Source organism: Bombus impatiens, unplaced genomic scaffold (assembly GCF_000188095.3).
Source record: "Bombus impatiens unplaced genomic scaffold, BIMP_2.2 scf_0107, whole genome shotgun sequence".
Classification (NCBI taxonomy): domain Eukaryota; kingdom Metazoa; phylum Arthropoda; class Insecta; order Hymenoptera; family Apidae; genus Bombus; species Bombus impatiens.
The window spans coordinates 963,317-983,898 of NT_176526.1; the positions used below are offsets into that span (position 1 = coordinate 963,317).

A 20,582-nucleotide genomic window follows, 5' to 3' on the forward strand; every position below is an offset into this window, starting at 1 on the left:
TGATCAAATATTACACTAATGCACACATAAATTCCAATAGGTCAGGGGCCTGCATTGTAATTGTGTCATAACAGATATATACCAATTTTATCCCAGGGATATTCTCGAGTCTCATAATAAAGAAAGAGATCTGTAGATCTACAGATTCACTATGTTTGACGTACTAGGTTATGTTAAGCTTGAGATACAAACCAGTGCGGAGTCATAAGTATATATCACTGTTGACTTATTGAAAAATGCTGTTACGATACAAGAATATATCTATGCATATAATATATTTACACGTATGCTATCGCATACTCCAGTGCGCTCTCTTTTTCCGCACAGTGTTAGTTTAATTGGCGGCATCTCGGTAGAGGATGTCACCAGGGGCGGTGTTTGTTTTGAGTAGCCGAGATTCGAGGGTCATTGTATAGCTCATTGTCTGTGTACCATAATTCGCGTAGCCACATCTCCGATCTTACCGAGCCCCCGACTGTTTCACTATCGTTCGATGTGCAAGCGCCACGGAACGCCGGTCCCTTCTTTTTTATATTCCTCCTTTTCACTGCGTATATTTTAAAATTCCATTCATTAGTTCCATGTTAGTGCCATTTATATATAATAGTTCTATATTGTGTAAGTACTGTATGATCCCTCGTTGTCATCATTTTGTAAGAATATGTAGCGATGTCTACTTAGTGTTCCTAACCTAACCTAAAATTATAAGAAGCTACAATATGGCGAGAGCGTAAAATCAGGCAAAGTAAGTGTATTTGAGTTGTCAAGGTAAAGGATTTATAAAAACATAAGCTGAAACTTTGATCAGGGCTGCATGAAGAAATTTTTATCGTGAAGATATTTGCTTATTTTTTATAAAATGTATATAAGAATTACCTTTTAAAACCCAATATGCAATAATAAAACTGACGTTCGTAATTCTTAAACATTGTAATACTGTTTTATGAATTGACTAGAAATTCTTCAATTTCTGAATTTATGTTAGGTAAAGCACTCGTTATTTAGAGGATGAAACGAGCCTATTTATATTGTACTTTTTTGGTTATATTTGTCTATTCAAAAACATAAAATTATATGGAAATTAAAAAAGGACCTTATAAAAATATTGCTATATATACAATTTCTCAAGAAGATTTTGTATAATTAGGCTGATATAAAAGTTGAATTTTCCATGTTTAAAAGAATTATCGCCCGTCTATAGATTAACCAGGATAACCTTACTTTTAGTATGTAAAGCTTGTCAGAATATTATCGGCGGCCGGCGTTCCTCGACGTTCCTAATTTTTAGTAATAACGATGAAATCACGCGCCCAGAAATACGCGTACCATTAATTACAATTATACGTGAAAGCACACTGCCGCAATTTTGTATGATTGACTGTTGTTATATATACCTATACCTACATATTATGCTACGTATACATAATTATTAATTGTGACTCGAATCGAACGATTGGTACGTGTCTGATGAGGGATTCCAGGTTAATAAATTCAGGTTTCACACATTTGTATCTTTTCCGAGCGTTTTCGGTTTGTTCAGTCTGGAAAAAGGTGCATTTAAAGGAAACAAAAAGCATTAGAAATGCAATCTTTGAGAACCCAATTGTCAGAAACTGAATTTCCAGTGGACTGTTGTGTTCATCAAGTAAGATATAATGAAGAGGATGATGCAAAGAACATTTCTTATCTAATAAACGTATGTCCGATTTTGCTTCCTTTTTTTTTATTTATAAAGCAAATTACTTGTTGCTAGGCGCCAAATACTCGCATTTTCAAACGTCAACTACTTGAAAACAAAACAAAATCGAATATATATCTATTAGAGAAAAAATGTTTCTTTGATCAGCCTCTATCTTCGCCCGATTAATCTATACTTCTGAAATCATTCTCTATATTTCTTGAGCATGAAGAAATATAAAATATAACAAAGGGCAGATAATATAAAACTGAATACCGAAGCAACAGATGGACTAGCCGAAAGCAAAATTTGACAATCAGTTTTGAATCAATTGCAAGACATTTCATTTCGATGAACGATTCGTACGCAATGAAATATTCGTTTATGATGGCCTGGAGATCCTTCGAAAGACATCGTATCGTTATTAATGGAACCCCTTGATCGAAAGAACCGAACGAAGGAACTGAGCCCAATGTACTGCAAGTTCGTGGCCTCGACTTCTCTAATTCCTTTCTGAAGATCGTATTTTCTTTCGGTATCTTCGGTCGGCCTCTTCTTCTCCATTCCAAGAAGACTCAGCGAGCAATTGCTTAAAATAAACTAAAGAAGTATTTAAAAAATTGTGGAAAATGAAGAAGGTATTGATTCTAATAATTCACAACGAAACTTCTGAGGAAGAAGAGGGTCGAAGAGCCACTCATGACTTCCGTGAGCATTCATTTACAATGTGTAGAGAAGAGAATAGAGTGGAAGAAAAACGAAGTAGAATAGACTGGTGAGTGAAAGAAAAATGAAAGGAAAAGAAAGAAAAAAAAACGAAGCAAGGGGCGTAATATCGATATAAGAATCTAATTTTTTATTATGCTCGCATTACCTGATTCTCTTGCGCAATCGCGTTTCATCGAACAACCAATACCATGACTGCAGACGTTTCTTCGGACGAATTTTTGCGCGAAATGAAGAAAACTAAAAGAACCCAACGGCTTGTATTTTCTACCGTGGCACACGATCTTCGAGCGATTTTATTCTTCTTTACGATAACCCCGCGATATTTTATAGGCCGATTATTTTGATAAGCTCGAGCGCGCCAATATCTGAAAGAAGGAGGCGCGTTTGTCTTGCTGCGTACACGATTCACTGAAGCAGGGCCGTCGAATTTTCACTGAAAAAGGAGAAAGTAATAGAAAAGGAGAAAATATGGAGAATATGCATTGCAAAAGAGAGAAGATTCAATGAATGGTTAATATAGTGATTTTTAAATTCTATATCTTCTCCTTTACACTTTGAGTAATGTGTTAGAAGAAAATAAAAAACTGATTAATATTTGAACACTAATAGCTTATCTCTAGATTTCTATGAAGTTGTAAAATAAATATGTAAAAGAAAAGAGCAGAAGAGGAAAGCAAGACTTCTTTCATGAGAGAAAAGGCACAAAGAATTTTTAACATCTGTTTCACTGTTGAGGAAGCGAAATTCCTTGCTAGCTTATAATCAACGAAACACATTTATTTTCAAACCTTAGGAAAGACATAAAAGAAGAAGAAGTAACCTATTCGACGGTTCTGAGTACTAATTCCGCACAATGAGACTAGGAAGAAGTATCAACAAAGCCTCTTGGTATTATTTTGAGGTTAGGAGCGCGTAACTTCTTCAATGACTCGTGAATACCAGCATCGTTTCTGATTTCCCCGTATACAGGTCTTTTTAATCGTCGAATCCTAGCGCTAACATATATTGAACTACGTATATACGATGGACCATGTTTGTCATACTGAAACGTTTCTAAAAAAAAAAGCAAAAAAAAATAATGTGAGAGAGAGCGAGAGAGAGGGAGTGAGATTGAGAGAGTTTTTCCATGGTTTTTCTATGATTTAGAAGCAAACAGTAGCCAGAGTGCAATTGTTGCGCTCTTGAAAAAAAAATTTCTCAAGGAAGAAAGTTTCAAAAAGAAAAGAAGAGATGAACGAATGAGTATAACTATCGACTTTCTACGATTCAAACTTAAGTAGTTCGTATCATATAGTTTCTAGTCGTTCCTCAAAAATCCTCGAATCGTCACGAGGTTCATTCTGAATCATTCAACACAAACTTCTTTGATGATCTACCTTCAATACTCGTCTCCTCGATTCGATTCATACGAAGATCCTATTCAGCGTTGCATCAGATTACTTTTAGAAACGAATTAGGTATTCCAATCATTCGTTAATTTTCTTTTAGACCTAAATGGATTTTTCAAATCAGACGCAGGTCAGTTTAGAGGAAATGCTACTTCATTGCTACAACGAAGAATAAAAAGCCAAAGTCTGACTCTAAATATACCTTTCGCCTCTCCAAATCCTTCTATGAATAGTCCAGAAGCAGAAAAAAAGAGCTGCAGCACCTAAAGAGATGGATGGAAGCTAAAGGGAAGAGGAAGACAAAGAAAACAGCTCACGGTGAACCTCGAGACGATTTCCAGAAACCAGCTTGGCTACGATTTACGTTGTTCTTCCTTCGTCCTTCCGGTAGACGATGATGATCTTCAAATGAGGAGGAGGATCCTGGAGAAAGAGACACAGTGAGCAGCACAATGCGCTCTCAGAGCGCGAATCTTAGAGAATAGTCACATGAGGATGATGAAAAACGAAGCGGAGAAGATATTCGAATTCCTCGAGCCGTCGTTCACCATGACGTAGACGTAGAAACGACGAACTTCACACTCCCACGTATTCAGTGCTCAATGACTCCAAAAAAACGAAGCAGCCACACAGGATAGTAAGTAGTTGGCAAGTAGTCGAGTTGTCTATACAGGAAACGGTGAGACAGATATATGTATACTTTGAGTCAGTAGACCAAGCAACGAGTTAATTATGTACAGAGAAGAAAGACAAAAAGAAGGAGATGACTAGGAAGAATAATTGCATATTCTTGAAGAATACTTGGTTCTTCTGTCGTTTTCTGAGCCCCACATCTCGGGGGATTCGATGTACGAAGCGTTCTCTTCTCAATTCATGAAGAAGTTGACGATGACGATGATGCAGAAGTTGATGAAGTTAGGAGAGATCAGTGAAGCTTGTAAATAAGTAGAGTCTCGTTCGTCACGTGTTTGGACTTGGTCTTTGGTCACGGATGCGCGCGACACAATTCTATTCAGATAAAATAGAAGAGAAGAGTATTATATATATATATACACATACACAGAATACACGCGTACCAGGGTCGAAGCTGGCTGTCCTGGGGCCAGGTTATATTCTCTCTGATCCATGATGTACAGTTTTGGAGGCCGTTGAGAGGCGTGAGGGTCCCAGAACTGGATACGACCGTGCATAATACAGTTATCTTCAGAAGAGTATAGCTTCTTGTGTAATTATGTGAATTGTACGTAGAAAGACACTTATCTCCAAGGAATAGCTGCGAACACATATCTCAAAGCCAGAATTCATTCTATCTGGTGCAGAGGAAAAAATGGATAGAGACGGATTCAGAATGATGGCAACGAGATGTGGGCCCTCCTTTGAATATTAGAAACTAGTTTCTAGCAAGGAACTTGCCGTGGTCGGTCTTGATCGCTTTCTTCTTTTCATTTCTTCCTGGTGGAAAGTGATTTCTTGTCTGATCGATGGACTCGGAGACAATTAAGACTCTCCAAATGTAAGATTTCATCCTTCTACTTCTTGTCACGTAACCTAGGAAATAATAAATAACATTCGGTTGTAACGTTTTAGGTTAGGTGTTTTGAAAGATAGAGAAATTAGTCAGAATTGGGCCCACAAAATCTTGAAAGTGATTTAAAGGGATCCGCCGATCAAGGTTCTGCGCTTGATCGTTTCCATCCTTCATCGAGCAGGGGCATAATTAGGTCGTAGGTTTTACCCTAAAGCTTTCATCGTCCTACATATCATAGAGAAGAAGAGATCCTTTTGTTTCTGTGGTAGAAAGATGGGCCTACGAAGAAAATTCTTAAGGTTCAGTGGAGTACTTAAATAAAAAGAATGAAAGTGAGCGTGAGAGTGAGAAAGGAAAGAAAGAGAAAGAGAAATATGCAATTAGGAACTCGAAACAAAAGAAAAGAAGAAATAAGAGGGCCTCTAGTAATTGATAGGGAAACGAGCCGCGTTTCGAGATAAACGAGAAACACGCTTTTTAGGATTAGTCGCAGCTTCGACCTAGCCCCCCAAAAATATAACTAAATGGCACTTTCTAATGTGCACCCTGAAATTTTTCCCTTTTCCTTAATTATCGTGAGTTCTATCCCTTAATATAGAAACTTTGTCTCGAAAATTCATTTACCAATAATATAATATTAATAATACATCTATTAAATTGAATTAATTCATTCTAATGTTCAATTTATGATCTTAGATCCTTTTTTAAATGTTGATTATTATTTTATGATAACCTTACGTTGTAATTAGAGCTCTCGACAATAATAAAGGAAAAGGATCTGATGCAGCTCATCGAATCATTCAGTTTTCCAACATATCCATCTTCTGACCTCGTATTTTCATAAATCAAGACGTATGACATGCACATCCTCATCTATAAGGTTCGTCGACAAATTATTTTCATAATCAGACTGATCTACATCGATCTCTACTGTCCTTATTCGATAGCTACTATCTTACAGTATTACAAAGGTCGGATTCTTTTCTCCTTTTTCGTAATTCCCGCCAGAACCAGAAACATTTTTATACAAAGAAATTTTTATGACCCGAATGAGCGACAATTGTCAACCCTTTCACATGAGGGTTTTTTTTCTTCTGATATCGTTTACGGAAACAACTCCTATTGCTTTCAGATTGTTTGACAATAATCGTGACTGATGAATACTTAGAACGATAATTATCGAGCTCGAGAACTTCATAAGGGGAGAAATACTGATAAAACCAAAAAATAAAAAAAAAATTTAAAAAAAAGAATAGGAATAATAAAATAAAAGTTGAGTATTAATTATTAAAGTATGCGCAGATAACTAAATCACACGTGTGGAAGGGATGAAACACTAAGATAAATTTGTATTTCAACAAATAGTTTTTTTATTCATTCCATGTTAATTGACGATTTTGTATCATCTTTATTATGATTTATACAGATTAATATTTCATAGGAATCTCTACGTAAACATGTACATATAATCAGTGCTTAGATCATCGGATCTCCACACACAATATCGCTGTCAATCACTGTCATGTGAAGGGAGAAAAAGTGAAAGAATAAAAAGCTTACGATTATTTAGAGAGGAGCCTGTGAAACTCTCTGTTAATAGAAATAGCGTGGATGAATAATTGCAATTCACTTGTTGTATCATACACCTTGATTGAGGAAGTCTGTTGCACATTGGTTACTGTTACACATAGAAGAAGTTTAATGTTGAACACTTTAGCCTGATATCGATGAGACTCCAAGCATACACACAATTTAATTTAACGAACGACTAACTTGTCAATGAAGTTAAAGATAAATTTGAAAGAGCTTTTTCGTTTACAGTGTTTAAATTCTTGTTAAATGTATAGCCCACTGTGCAATCAATTTCCTCAATAATTTTAACATCTATGGGGAATGATTGGTAAACAGTTATAGGAACGTATGAACAAGAGTGAGAGGCAAGCATACGTGTCTGGGTGTGGATGAATGAAACAAGAGCAGAAAGACGATACAAAGAAGCCAGGCGATTAAATCGTCAAGAGAATTGAAAATTCTAAGTGTATAAATATATTTACAAAATTGAATGCATCGAGTGTTGTGTGTGTAGAAGAATCAGAAGATGAATGACAGAGCGAAATAATAAACATGGGGAGAGAGCAGTGAGTTTGGAAGAAGGCGAGTGAAAGTTTATGTGAATGTAGAATAGGTAACGAGAAACTAGAAGCTATAAAATACTAATTTTAGAAGGAGGAAAGGGAAAACGTAGAGACACTACGAAAGAAGGGAAAGAGAGCAGATAGGACAGTGATACGAACAAATGATGGATGAGTGGTATATCAGTATTTGCGCAACAACAAAAAAAAAGTTAAAAGTCCCAACTTAGAAGCGTATCATGAAATAAATTTGACTCGAATTTCGAGGATCGATCGATCCTCCGATCGAAGCTGCTGAACGATCCAGAAGACGAATGTGTGGCTAAAAGTATGAATGAATGAGCAAAAGGGAGGGTGGGAACGAGGGAGGGAGGGAGATTATATATATATATATATATACATAAGACAAGAAAGAAAAATATATATATATATAAATTATACATATAAAAATGAAGGAGAAGAAAAAACAACTATCGTTGATCGCTATACCAAGCAAGTAGATATATATATATATTATATTGAAGAATATATAGTAGCGTGTCAGTATAATTAATTACAATTTGTAAGTGCGCGTCGCGGCGCGCTTTTACTAGAGACGCCCATTGACCGCTCATGCGAACCAGAGAAAAATCAACTATGAAAAGAAAGAGAAGCACCGATGAGAGTGTGAACACAAAAGATAGTGTCGAGTGGGAAAGTAAATGAAAATGCGTATCTTGTGTGTGACAGTGTCAATTGTAAATGCGTCCGGCTTTCTAGAAATTTTGTCTTCATCTAGGGATATTTTTCTAATCATCAAAGATCTCCCTTGAAATTTTAGATCTTACAGTTTTCAACAGAAGATTCATCATAAGTTGGTAGAATATCTAAGTAAATTTTCCTTAGATCAAAAATGTTACTAGGTACCTATAATAATTTTTGTTTTTTAAACGTTGGTCAAGCCGGACGCACTCCAAGAAGATGTAGAAGCACAGTACGCGGATACAAGTACAGCAACTTCAACACCAAAACGAAATAGAATTTCCTGCAATATAACAGAATTTAGATCAATTATGGGAATTCTTTGTAGCTAGAGATTATAAAATATTCGTATTCTTCGCTGTTTTTGCGTGTCACGCGTATTCGTTTGTCCAAGTCGCTTTGAGGTCCGCATCGTAACGAACATTCTCGCGATAAGAAAAGAAATCTAGGAATAAGATGAAAAAATCAGTATGGAATGGGTAAAAACTCTGTTTCTTCGATTTATGTTATGTTCAATGTGTTCACACGTGATCGTAAGATTTGCGCGTTAGTGAGCCAGGCACAACGGGTGAAATGGAACTTCTGCTTTCGAGGACTGACTTTTTTATGTCGTTCTAAATAAATAATAATTGTAATGATAAAGATAATGATAACAATAATATTAATAGTAATATCGATAACGATAATATTAAAGAAAAAATAAATAACGATGTGTGCGTTCGAATTGCTAATAATAATTAATAATACTAATAATACGTATACTTTAAGGCACGTTTCCACCCAGCGTGTTTGGCCATGGTAACCTGTTTTCCATTGTTTGTGAAAGATTTATTGCGTCGCGACGTTATCGATCTTGATGACGATCGATGTTTATTAATGATTCAAATGATTATCAATAGTAGAGCCCATTCGAGGTAAAAAAAGCCCTTCACACTCGAAGTCACTACGGAGTCATCTAGAGAAAAATGGAATCGTATGGGGAATTCCCCGAGTTATTAAATACTATGTATGAATAATGAACATGAACATATTAACGACAGAGGTAAAAAGTGGTTCGAGTGAGAAGGGTCGATTAGTTATTAATTAGCCAAGAATCGGTTAAGCTGGACGCCACACTTTATTTTTGTTTCATTTCACGGCAAGTAGACTGCCAACCTAATCGATAATATCATTAAAAAGAAGTAATAATAATTTTACTAATTTCGAACCAAACGAAATACTTCAAATTACAAAAAAACGTGTAATTTCATTATTCTCAATAATATAAATAGTTATTAGAAATGGAATTCTAGATATAGGGAATATTAGGTATACGGTATTTTCTATCGTGATCACTACTTCCGTTATCGATCATAGGTTGACAGCCTGCCGGCCAAAAGGTGACGCTTGATAGCGAATCGATAAATCTCGCGCAAGTAAATGAAAAGAAAAGCAAAAAAAAAAAAATGATAAAGAATAGGGTTCTAACGTCACCGATTCCGGTGATAATTTAGTCAGTGTTAAGTCCACATTAATTCAAGATGGAGGATCGATGGTGTGCGCGATCATCGATCGAATTATAAATCAACAGTAGGACATATTGTAGAGCGTGAGAATTTCAAAGAGGTAGTACTACCGTTGTTCCGTTGATCGTTTTTAATAGATTTTATTGTGCCGTGACCGCATCGCGTGCTCCTGCTAAACGTTCGTTTCATTGCTGAAAGGTAACAATAAATAATTGACTTATTAACAAACAATCATTCGGTGACCTTCTTAAATATCTGTAATTACCCGATATCGTTCTGTTCACGTTAACAATGTTACTATTTTTAATTTACTAGGGGATTTTGGGATATGCAACATAAATCCTGGGGAAAATAATTCCAGAGATTGGTATAATGTATAATAGAAGGTATAGACAGTTCTTTTGCAATTTAGGAGAAATTCTTGCTCCTGAGATTATGAAGACGTAAAGAATTTAGTCAATTAGGTGATCTTGTAGGGTATTTTCCTCAGGCATGATTCCATTTATCCATATTAGAATTAATTTTAATCACTCTATTCCAAAATCCACAAAATTATTCCAAAATCAAATTTGAATTTTAATTAAATATTATGTAATATCTTCTCTTTAATTTTTAGTTGCTTCAAGGAATTGTTCTCTTGTGGAATAACATGGAATTCAGTTTCATCTACTGCTATCTAGAGATATTATGCATAACTTGGTACGACCACCAGGTGCTTCGATCAGATCTGGTAATCTGAAAGAATAAATTCCCTAGGAAGATCGATATCGATCTTCCGAAGCGCAGATTTTAAGTTTTTGTATTTCCAGTAACAAAATGATAATCGTGAGGTTCCACGGGACGCGGCCACGCTTAGCTAGGACTATTTTTCTAAGTTGCAAAGCATAATAAATTAACGATGTTGCATTATCGTTATTAGAGTATATTATAATGTACATTGATATTTTAACTAGCCGAGTAAGTATGAAATAATGTTACAAATCATAGTAGACGAGCTCCATATAATATACACACATATATATATGTATATATATATATATATATATGTAGGTAACCTTGGTTGCGATCGTCAGTTATCGACTAATCGTGCCGGTTCGCACTTGAGGTCGGTGCACGCGCGCGCACTGCGACGCGCCCATTAGCCTGATATACCTATCAATAAAAACTGAAAACGACGGCGAATATAACACGTAAATGGGGATTAAAATATCATGAGATACGATTTGTTGCGAGTCAAAACACGCCATTTTGAGTTCCAGCATCGATCGATTGGCGATCAAGAAAGTACAATGGATGCGAATTATCTGAGAGAAAAAGGAATATCCTAGACGCGCGTACCACGAGGCTGGAACATTAATGAGCGTATGCGTGCGTGAAATGTAAGAGTGATTGAATACGAATGGGAGAAAGATATGATTGGTCTTTGACCAGAGAACAAAGAGAATTAAAAATATGAATCGTTTTGTCAGTCACCTCACTTATATTATACAATGTCATATTACTATGCTGCCATATGATATAAATATATGTCTACAGTAAGGAATATATTACTAAAACATTATAAATAAATATGTTATAAGTAATTACATTCGTGATCGAATCCCTTAAACTCGAGGATTTCATTCCTTTTTCATTCTTCCATTTAGAGTTTTATATTTATAGAATGAATTGTTAACAGAATATAGTTGAATATTTATATAAATACGAGAATTTATATTTTCTAGTAATATTACTTTGAATAAAAAGGTATTCCATATAGAAACGACGGGTAATTTTACATTTCCCGCCACGGTTTATAAGATATAAGTTAGAAAATGTATCACTGGATGGCGCTTTAAATAACCAAATTATTCTGTGGTTTGTACAACTAATAATGAATGATTTAGTGATCGATGACTCTTGAAGATGGGAGTATGACTTTTCGTTGTAGTTTAACATAACCTCTCTTTTGCAATGTCTAAGGTCTTTAGAAGTTTTTAAGATATGTGTGAAGTGTACAGTATTGTATTTTTATACACTTCGTAATTATCAGTCGAAGTGTTCAGTCTCTGCTCTTTTTCATACTTTGCAATTGTTTAAGCAAATAAGCGTATACTTTGAGGTTATGAATGACCTTTCTGTATTGTTTATGAGAAAATACATTCTCGTTTTAAATGTACGTAAAAATAGCGTACAGATTTGCGTCACTTGATTGAATAACTAGATATGATCTCATCATTCTACTCGCATTAATTTTCATATTTGCAGATATTTTTATTATCTGTAACAGATATAATTTATATTTTATTATGAAGCGACGTCAAAGAAGGCCTGTTTTAGAACTTAATCAATCGCAATCCGGTTTTCATGGAGAACATTTACAAAGTAAACACATATATTAATTAACAAATTTTTATTATTGCATTATATCTATTTTTAGATGTTAAACTGTTACAGAAGTGCATGGCATTAGAGAATTTTATATATATACAGTAGCATTTTGTAATTATACATTCAATTTTATTAATAAAAAGAAATTGTTAATAAAAACTCGTACATAGATTTAAATTTTATGTAATATGTCTCATCATTACCTTTTTTAGACAAACACAAACATATAAATAGTGATTACCCTGGACAAAACATACCTACAAATCCTCTGGCAAATTTACTTTGTCACTATAATTCAGATAGTGATACTGAAGACTCAAAGAAAGATTGCAAATTAGATGATCAAGTTAATAATTTTTTTAAAGTAAGTAAGGCTTCTTATGATCATAATTTTTTACAAAACATTAAAAAATGTAAGATCTTTGAAATTTTGTAGGAAATCCAACTGATTGCACCCAAACAACCAGTCTCAAATGAATCTAGCAATGTTGCCTTAACAACAAATTCTAACACACGCTTAGCACATTATACAAATCAACAAGCACTCAGTAAGATACTATCATATCTTAGAATTTAGAGAATGTCTTTGCAATACTTTGTAGATTAATAATGAAAACCATTTTAGTGTGGAGAGAATGCTTAGATGAATCTTCAGGTTATCCTTACTATTGGCACATTGAGACTAACGAAGTAACCTGGGAAATGCCAGATGAATTACGGTACTTAAAAAACAACATTAAAACAAGCTCTGTTATAAAACCACTTTCAATGCAAGAGTCTCATTGGGTTGATTTCTCATCAGTTACATGTAATTGTATTTTGTTGAATTTTTATTTTGTTCTTTAACAGATATGGATTCTCTAATCAATAGCGTGAAATCTTTTTAGATCAACAATCCCATGAAAATATACCAGAAGGTATGATTCCGCGGGAAGTGGTGGCTCGAAATCGTAATAGATATATTTGCAATGAAACTTTGCAGAAGCCAGAATCTCAAACTGATCCAGACACTGCTAACACATCTGATACCATGGATAACGATTCTGATGATGGGTATAACGCTAAGGCATTAGTAATTTTAAATCTCACTTTAATAGGTTTCTTAGAAAGAATAATTTAATGATTTAGGAAAATAGAAATGATCACATCCTATGGGAGTGATGAAAGTGATTCAGATACAGTGGATGAGAATCGATCAAAGTACGACATGAAAGAATCATCGGTGAAAAGCACAAGTACAACACCAAAATTGAGATGCCCTGAAAAACTTTCTGCATCAACCCCTATAATCCAACCACAGTTACTGACAATTTCTCAGAATACAAATCAGATGTACGAAAACAAAGGTACTGTAGAAGAATCAATGGTAGAATCCGTGGACTCAAAACCATCCGATGATGCAGAAGTTAAGTACTTAATAAACCAAATTAAACAAGATGCTGTTCAAAAGATAGATTATACGGATAAAATTAATAATGATAATCGATTAATGAAAGAATCTGTAATAAAGAAAAGCAGTAATAAACACAGTGTTGATTCCGATGTAGACTTCCGCATTTCTTTAGTGCCTGGTTACGATGAAGATTCAGATGTTGAAGAAGAATCTGAAGATAAACAGGAGAGAAAAGCTCTATTTCCAATTCCTCAACCCAAAGAAACCATAGACAGTATGTTATTAGGTAAAATTGATAGTGATCAAATAGCAGAGAGTAATGACAATGAAGAAATTAATGGCGAAAGGAAAAACGTACAAGAAGATAATGAAGACATTCTAGAAAGGTTAGAATGCAAAGATGATTCAAATACTAAAACAGAGGAGGATACGCAAAAAGGAAACAAATTCGTCGATAACGTACATGGTCGGAATAAATTTTTTCAAAGGAAAAAACGTATTGCATTTGATGGTAAGAATATTTTACAAATCAATAATTATAACCTGAATTAAATTAAAATTCACTTATTTTTTTAGTTCCATCTACAAAGATAAAAACAAATAATGATAATGAAACAAGTAAACTGGAAGTGGAGACCCAACGCGAGGAAATAAACTCTTGCGACGAGCATCTTATTGAACCTCAGGTTGATCAGCAAGAAGAACCAAACACTGCGAACGAGAACGTGGAAGAGAATGTTTCAACTTGCAAAGATGAGTCAAATAGTACTGAAGGAGAAACAAGTACGTCAGAAACGAATGGTGAATCCAAAGAAGATGAAGGGGAGGTTAATCTACTATCCCAGATCATACTTGAGAAATTAAAGTTTTTATCAGAAGGAAAACCAGGTGTATCGCCAGTTCAATTGATGTCTATTCAGCTACAAGTAAATAAAATTCCTTTTTACATAGTTATAAGAGATCAACCAATATAATGTTATATCAAATAAAATATAATATTATATGTATGAGATCTATATGTATAATATACGATATATTGAATATTATGTTGCAGACATTGTTTGTTGCATGGGAAGCAGGTTGTTTAGAAAAGAATTACTTACGTAGATGGTTGAGTGACACCAGTCACGAATTGGAACGCTTGGAACAAGATGCAGCACCACCTGGATGGCTATGTCAGTGGGATAGGTATAGTATACCATCTAAAATTTGTGTATTTCATATAAATAAACATAAATCGTACCATACAAAATATCGTGTATGTTATACACGTCATTATTCTAAAAATCTTCAAGTCATGTAATCTTTGCACATATCATTAGCAAGACACTTAGTAACGATAACCAGTGATAATTTCAATCTTTTTGTTTTAAATTAATTTTCTTCACAAGATGGTATCTTGAATTTAAAACATGAAGTATTTTTTCAAATTTTTTTTTAATTCTTCTCATGATTCATAGTAAAAGAAATGAACAAACAATTGTCGTATCCTTATTAAGAAACTTAATCAATTTGATTTTATCAATTTCAGAATAAAACATTACGAAATTCTTTAAAGTTTTTAGGATCATTAATTCTACTTACGTCCCTTAAGGGACAATATTTTTATTAATTAAATTTATTGAAAATTATACATGAATGTGCAAACAGTACCGGGTTATCTTATAAAGTAACTAAGTAATAAAAAGATAGGTTTGTGTTCAGAGTGGAGCCTCAAAGACCAAATGTGCATTATCTAAAATTATGAACGAAGAGTATATGTGGGAGAATTAACAAACATTAGGAGCATTGTTTAGTGACTTAAAGCATGAAGATTATATTATCCAGTATATTTGAACACTTCAAGAACTAAACTTCTGAAATAACTAGAGTCAAAAGCTCACCTCAACAAAGTGCAGAGACAGCGTCTATACCAAATGGATAAAACCATCCATTAGAGATGCAGTCATGAAACCTGAGAAGTATTTGAAAGAGATCTTAAATCATGTGAGTGTTAAACAGACTTAGTAACCTGAAGGGATAAGTGATAAAAGGGGATGGTCGTTGCTGGAAGAAACCATTAAATATCAAAAGAAGCTTATACCAAATTAACTCAAGTTCTTCTTGGACGAAGTCATATGAAGGAACTAGGAACCTAAAGAAGCTAGGCATCATTGAAAAGATTTATCAAGTCGTTGATACAAGTTGTACACAAAGTTGTTAGTCAAAGCATCAAAGTAACAATACTTGTAGACGATCATTACATATATATCGTACGAAGTTTTCGTTTCTCTACACTACACTTTATGTATATGTTTTTAATGTCACGTATATACGTCATTTGTTAAAAAAAAAAATACATTTCGTGAAAAGTTGTATCTTCTATATGTTTAAACAATTTCTTGAAATGTAACAATTAAAAGGCGCTTCCCTTTGTTCCTCAACGAGTGCACGTCGTTGTATATCTTTGAAAGTCATCCTCAGGCCTTTGCGCCCTTAGTTACACGCATAATCAATCCGCTTAATATTTCGCTAGCGTAACGCAGATATTGTCGACGTAATTCTCAATGTTCGAGTTTGCGGAAGACATCGCCTTCTATGTAACTGCTAAGTAACACTTAATCCTTTTATAATAAAAGGGCCTCGCTGACTTAATGGCACACCGAGCTGCAGGTAGGAGTATTAACTTTTTGTTTTCTAGCTAATAAGTTGCTTCAGAACTCAGGAGGACGTTCTTTTCATGGAGTAACGTCTTTCCAATGTTTATCAATGTAAAGAAAAAAACCATGCAAGTAAGTCACTTTTATTCGTCACTGTGCTACATCCCTTTGTGGGCTTTTTTCCAGGTCGCATAAGCGATATTATTACCAGAACACTGCCACTGGAATTACACAATGGACTTATCCGGATACTGGCATCGCCGGTGGAGCTGAAGAGATGGAAATTTGTTCCACGCCTCCTCCAGCTGAGCAAGAAGATATTATTATACCTGGTATGGTGAAGTTTTATATAATATAAAGTTAGACCCTTAATTTATTTAGTGAATAATGTATGCTTCTCTTTGATAGCAGAAGAAGAAGGACTAAGATCAAAGTCAAAGAAATCAGAAGGTGGAGAGACAACAGAGGACATGACGATGCCAAGGAACAGCGACATAGAAGCTCCGCCTCCACCACAAATTTCAAATCCGAGCCCACCTCCACCCCCAAGAATATACGCGGAGGATTTGAAGAGGGACAAAAGGAAACAAGATAAGTGCAACGACAAATTGGATGATAAGAGACCACGACTAGGAGAAGGTGCATCCTTATTAAATCAATTTTTCTTTACACACTTAGGTATTTTAAATATAAACTGATATATTTCTTTCTGCAGAGGGAGCAGCAGTCGCGGAAATAAAACAATTAGAAAATTCTGTTGCCCCATCCTCTGCCTTACTGTCGCCTCAGCCTGCCAATCTTGCAAACGTAACTAACGCAGAACCCCTGCCACCAGGTGTTGATTTAACAGAAGCACCTTATGAGATACCTGCAACTGCCCTGAAAAGAATTATTTATGGCGCTGTGCAATCACAAGGTGCTGCGCTCTACGATGCAGCTGCGAGAGATCCGACAGTTCCTATTCTAAGTCATCCAGCGACCATAGTACAAGAACATTATCTTCAATATCCAGCATATCATCAACACTTACACGCTGTATGTTATTAAATATACTAATACAATCAGGTTACTTCTGTAATTAATCTTGTTATATTTATTGTCAAATAGCCAGCGGCCTTAGTACTTCCGCATAAGCACAATGTGCAGCCTGCGATTCAGCTAATACCTGACTACACTCCAATATATACGAATCATAAGGTCATTGAGAAGCCACCAGTTAAAACAGCGAAAGAATCTTTAGTGTCTGCACTAGATTCATTTTACAATGATATTGCGCGAATAGAGAATATCGGAATAGAGAAAGTTCCTCAGAGACAAGATACTACGACTGTGGAACCGTCGTCCTTACCAACAGAGGAAGCCAAATTAGAGACAGACCAAGAACCTATCCCTGTTGAAACTACTGTGAAAGAAAAGAAAAGGAAAAGGGTAAAATATTTGAATAAAAGAAGTAAAATTAATTTGATATATATAGATTACAAAGAAATTACATTGTGTTATGATTTCAGACAAGGATTGGTATTAGTAAAAAGCATAAAGAAGTCTCTAGTATGGTTGCAAAATGGCAAAAGGTGCAACAGAATTTCGAAAATACGTAAATTGGTTAGTTAATCTAATATTTGAATGTTATATATTTTATATGTAATATTTGTAATATTTTTGAATATTTATTATATGTAAAACTTTAAATATTATTTCCAGCTGCAACTTGCCGATGTTTAGATCACTCGACACAAATAGCACACTGTACTCTCGCCAGTATAGTGACCCCGTACCTGCAATTAACTTTATTATTCTCTGCGCTCCCTTTTCTATTTTTAAAATTTGACGAACTTACTATAAGAATTGGTAGGTTCTGGAAAAAGAATGTTGTAAATTTTGAGGAGTTATAGATATGATTTTCTTATCATTGTGTATATACAAAGTATAGGCTGATCTCTTTTAATGCTCATCAACTGTGAGAGAAGAATATTATCGCGATTTATAAGCATTTGAAATAAAAAAAGTATTGTAATTTAATAACATTCAATTCCACTGTCTTCGCATATAGGTTTATATGTACTATGTTTTGAAGTATTTAGGATTTATTTATCCTCAAATATCATGGAAGAAAAGTGTTCTCCCATCCTATACAATTTAAAAACCAAATATTTCAGTACTACGTTCTCAAAAACAAATAGCTACCTCTTATCACAGGTCTAGAGTTAATTACCTACTTTTCAAAACAACAAAAAGAGGCTTCTACTTGTTTGTTTAAGGTTATGTAACTTTGTTTGAATGCAAATTGAGGAGATAATGTTATAATCATATTTAGGTACTTTCATAATAGTAACATAAATTTTAAAACTGAAATTACACAGAATCCATAATCATTGTAGAAAATTTATAAGATTATATGTATTACAGATTCATTTTGTAACAATATGTACATACATATATGATTATCAAAAATATATATATGCATATATAAAAGCAGACAATTATAATTGGTACTTATTTAAACTTACATTTATTATTTCAAACTTTAATTTAAATTTCTACTGTGTATCTTAATTAACTTTGATATTTTAAAGACTTATCATTTTATAAATAAAACTTGTTAAACTCGATTATAATTAGAGAAAGCCACAACTATCAATGTTAAGTGATAAACTTTGAATATCTGGAAAATAAAATGAGTACTTTAAATATAAATAATAAACATATATCGACATTAAAAGAGAAACTCACTCAAGATCAGCATCTAATTAATCCTTGTTTACAAGTACGTGTATGGGATTTAGTTCTTTGAGGTTATATAATTTGAACCTTTTTATTCAATTAAGATATTTAAAGAAACGAAACTTACAATTTAAAAAGTTAGAAACTAATTTAGAGAAGAATGGAAGAATAGATAAATTGTAGCTGTTGATCTATTATTTTAAAAGTTGATGGAAAGTCTGTTACTTAACCTCAAAGATATAAAAAGCATGTTTATCTTGTTTATTATTTTTCAGGAATATAACATCAGTGGGAAATGCCTAGAGGACAATAAATACGAAGCTAATAATTGTATAATGCAATTTGAAAATTACAAGCTCTGTAAGAAATTTTGGGTAATCGTACATATATATTCACTAAGTACATTAATGTCAGTTCTGAATACAGTGTGCTTCAAATATTTTATGAATGTTTTAGAGAGCGGTAATGATCAATAGGAAGATTCGAGGTATAAAACCGTACCTCCCTTTGCCTGAAGAAAGAGAAAAAATAAAAGAAGAGTACTTACAATCCCGCAAAAAATAGTACAGTTTTTTTATGGATGATAGGTTTTGCATATAATTTTATAGCTACTTTATAAACGTTATTTATATCTACAAAATCATTTTTATCATAATCTTGAAATATATAAGAGATGTATTCCTAAAATAGATAACTCTTTGTTCATTTCTATAATTACATGGATTATATGTAAAAGTAAAGTAAATGCAAAACAGTCTTTTGTGCTTTTAATTGTATTATTAATGCATTAAAAATATATAGATAAAATGTGTATATAACTGCTCGCAGTAAGCGAAATATTTATGTAAAATTCCTGTTTTTAACATCTTTGGCAAAAACAAACGTTCGAGAAATTAATACATACATTATTATATTCGATGAGTGATAAACGATACAGATAATTAATACCTTACATAAAAAAGAAGAACTAAATATCTAAAAAGTAAAGTTACATAAACGGTGTTTTAATTAGAACGGGTTACATAGCTTTCGTTAATTACTATTTGTACAAGTACCTAGGTAATTAAAAAATTTAGCATTTTGAGTTCCTACACGTTCGGTAAGTTCTTTTGTGACTATGTATGTACATATACTAAAGTTTACAAAAAGCTCGTTACATCTATTAACATTCTCCACTCTACTTACAATTTCGAACGAATGCTTGAATTAATTCTTTTCTTTTACAAAATGCAATGCGTTAAATTTCTTAAAATTATGTATATCGATAAGATAAATTAGACTAGTAACAATATTAAATGCAGGAATAGAAAAATTTTCACTTAAAACATTAAAATGGAATTTCAATGCATAAAGTCAATGGAAACCCATGATAATAATACACATTTCAACAAATTGGTTACTGTTACATTGACTTATTTGTTCGTTTTATTCGTACAACGTGGGAATTATTTAACACTTAATAGTTGCATATATTGTTTCCTAACTTACAAGCCAAATTATTCATTTCAGTTCACAAATTAATTAATATATTTACTATTTATATATTTTGCACCATCTGCTATTGTCACCAACTACATATCTTGTAGACAAAAATTATAATAATTGATTGGTATTAATAACAAAAAATGATCAGGTAATTAATTGTTGCATGATTTCTGACTTCTGACTGTAATTTCATATATTTTTTCCCACGTTGAAAACTTATTAAATTTTTTTAGTAACTAGTAATATATTTTATGCACTTTTGTGCTTTATGTA

The 20,582-nt window shown here is 33.5% G+C and overlaps 2 protein-coding genes and 3 long non-coding RNA genes across 6 annotated transcripts in view; 3 read left to right on the top strand and 2 right to left on the bottom strand.

Annotated features, from left to right (window-relative positions):
• The first annotated feature begins 157 nt into the window (after positions 1–157).
• Positions 158–11,287, top strand: LOC117151189. The gene is made up of 2 exons (XR_004460931.1): positions 158–10,658; positions 10,752–11,287. It is a non-coding gene; the product is annotated as an uncharacterized LOC117151189 (long non-coding RNA).
• A 299-nt stretch (positions 11,288–11,586) lies between these two features.
• LOC100745284 (formin-binding protein 4) lies at positions 11,587–18,132 on the top strand. 2 transcript variants are annotated; one of them, XM_012380749.3, is made up of 15 exons: positions 11,587–11,856; positions 11,949–12,065; positions 12,284–12,435; positions 12,508–12,619; positions 12,697–12,879; positions 12,959–13,124; positions 13,200–13,975; positions 14,041–14,390; positions 14,519–14,652; positions 16,290–16,435; positions 16,512–16,742; positions 16,819–17,138; positions 17,211–17,531; positions 17,612–17,705; positions 17,805–18,132. In XM_012380749.3, exons 2-14 carry the CDS (start codon positions 11,990–11,992, stop codon positions 17,699–17,701), a joined length of 3,057 nt encoding a protein of 1,018 aa, XP_012236172.1. In that variant the 5' UTR covers positions 11,587–11,856; positions 11,949–11,989; the 3' UTR covers positions 17,702–17,705; positions 17,805–18,132. The 2 variants fall into 2 exon arrangements, with proteins under 2 accessions (XP_012236172.1, XP_012236173.1); XM_012380750.3 differs by having other exon boundaries at positions 16,515–16,742.
• A 593-nt stretch (positions 18,133–18,725) lies between these two features.
• Positions 18,726–19,635, top strand: LOC100745523 (coiled-coil-helix-coiled-coil-helix domain-containing protein 7). The gene is made up of 3 exons (XM_003486311.4): positions 18,726–18,867; positions 19,100–19,198; positions 19,281–19,635. Exons 1-3 carry the CDS (start codon positions 18,778–18,780, stop codon positions 19,386–19,388), a joined length of 297 nt encoding a protein of 98 aa, XP_003486359.1. The 5' UTR covers positions 18,726–18,777; the 3' UTR covers positions 19,389–19,635.
• Positions 18,729–19,100, bottom strand: LOC112212100. The gene is made up of 2 exons (XR_002945897.2): positions 18,834–19,100; positions 18,729–18,765 (listed from the first exon to the last, which is right to left on the bottom strand). It is a non-coding gene; the product is annotated as an uncharacterized LOC112212100 (long non-coding RNA).
• A 165-nt stretch (positions 19,636–19,800) lies between the features above and the next one.
• LOC112212106 overlaps positions 19,801–20,582 on the bottom strand; it is a 29,611-nt gene continuing 28,829 nt past the window's right edge. Inside the window, exon 3 of the long non-coding RNA XR_002945904.2 lies at positions 19,801–20,565. This is a non-coding gene — a long non-coding RNA (uncharacterized LOC112212106). The remainder of the gene's footprint in view (positions 20,566–20,582) is intronic.

What these genes read in the sequence shown, in the direction of transcription:
- LOC100745523 (XM_003486311.4), top strand. Translation starts at nt 18,778, where the DNA reads ATGAGTACTTTAAATATAAATAATAAACATATATCGACATTAAAAGAG. An exon ending in TAATTAATCCTTGTTTACAA is followed by an intron (nt 18,868 to 19,099) that starts GTACGTGTATGG and finishes ATTATTTTTCAG; the next exon opens with GAATATAACATCAGTGGGAA. An exon ending in AGCTCTGTAAGAAATTTTGG is followed by an intron (nt 19,199 to 19,280) that starts GTAATCGTACAT and finishes TGAATGTTTTAG; the next exon opens with AGAGCGGTAATGATCAATAG.
- LOC100745284 (XM_012380749.3), top strand. Translation starts at nt 11,990, where the DNA reads ATGAAGCGACGTCAAAGAAGGCCTGTTTTAGAACTTAATCAATCGCAA. An exon ending in AAAACGTATTGCATTTGATG is followed by an intron (nt 13,976 to 14,040) that starts GTAAGAATATTT and finishes TTATTTTTTTAG; the next exon opens with TTCCATCTACAAAGATAAAA. An exon ending in AAGAAAAGAAAAGGAAAAGG is followed by an intron (nt 17,532 to 17,611) that starts GTAAAATATTTG and finishes TTATGATTTCAG; the next exon opens with ACAAGGATTGGTATTAGTAA.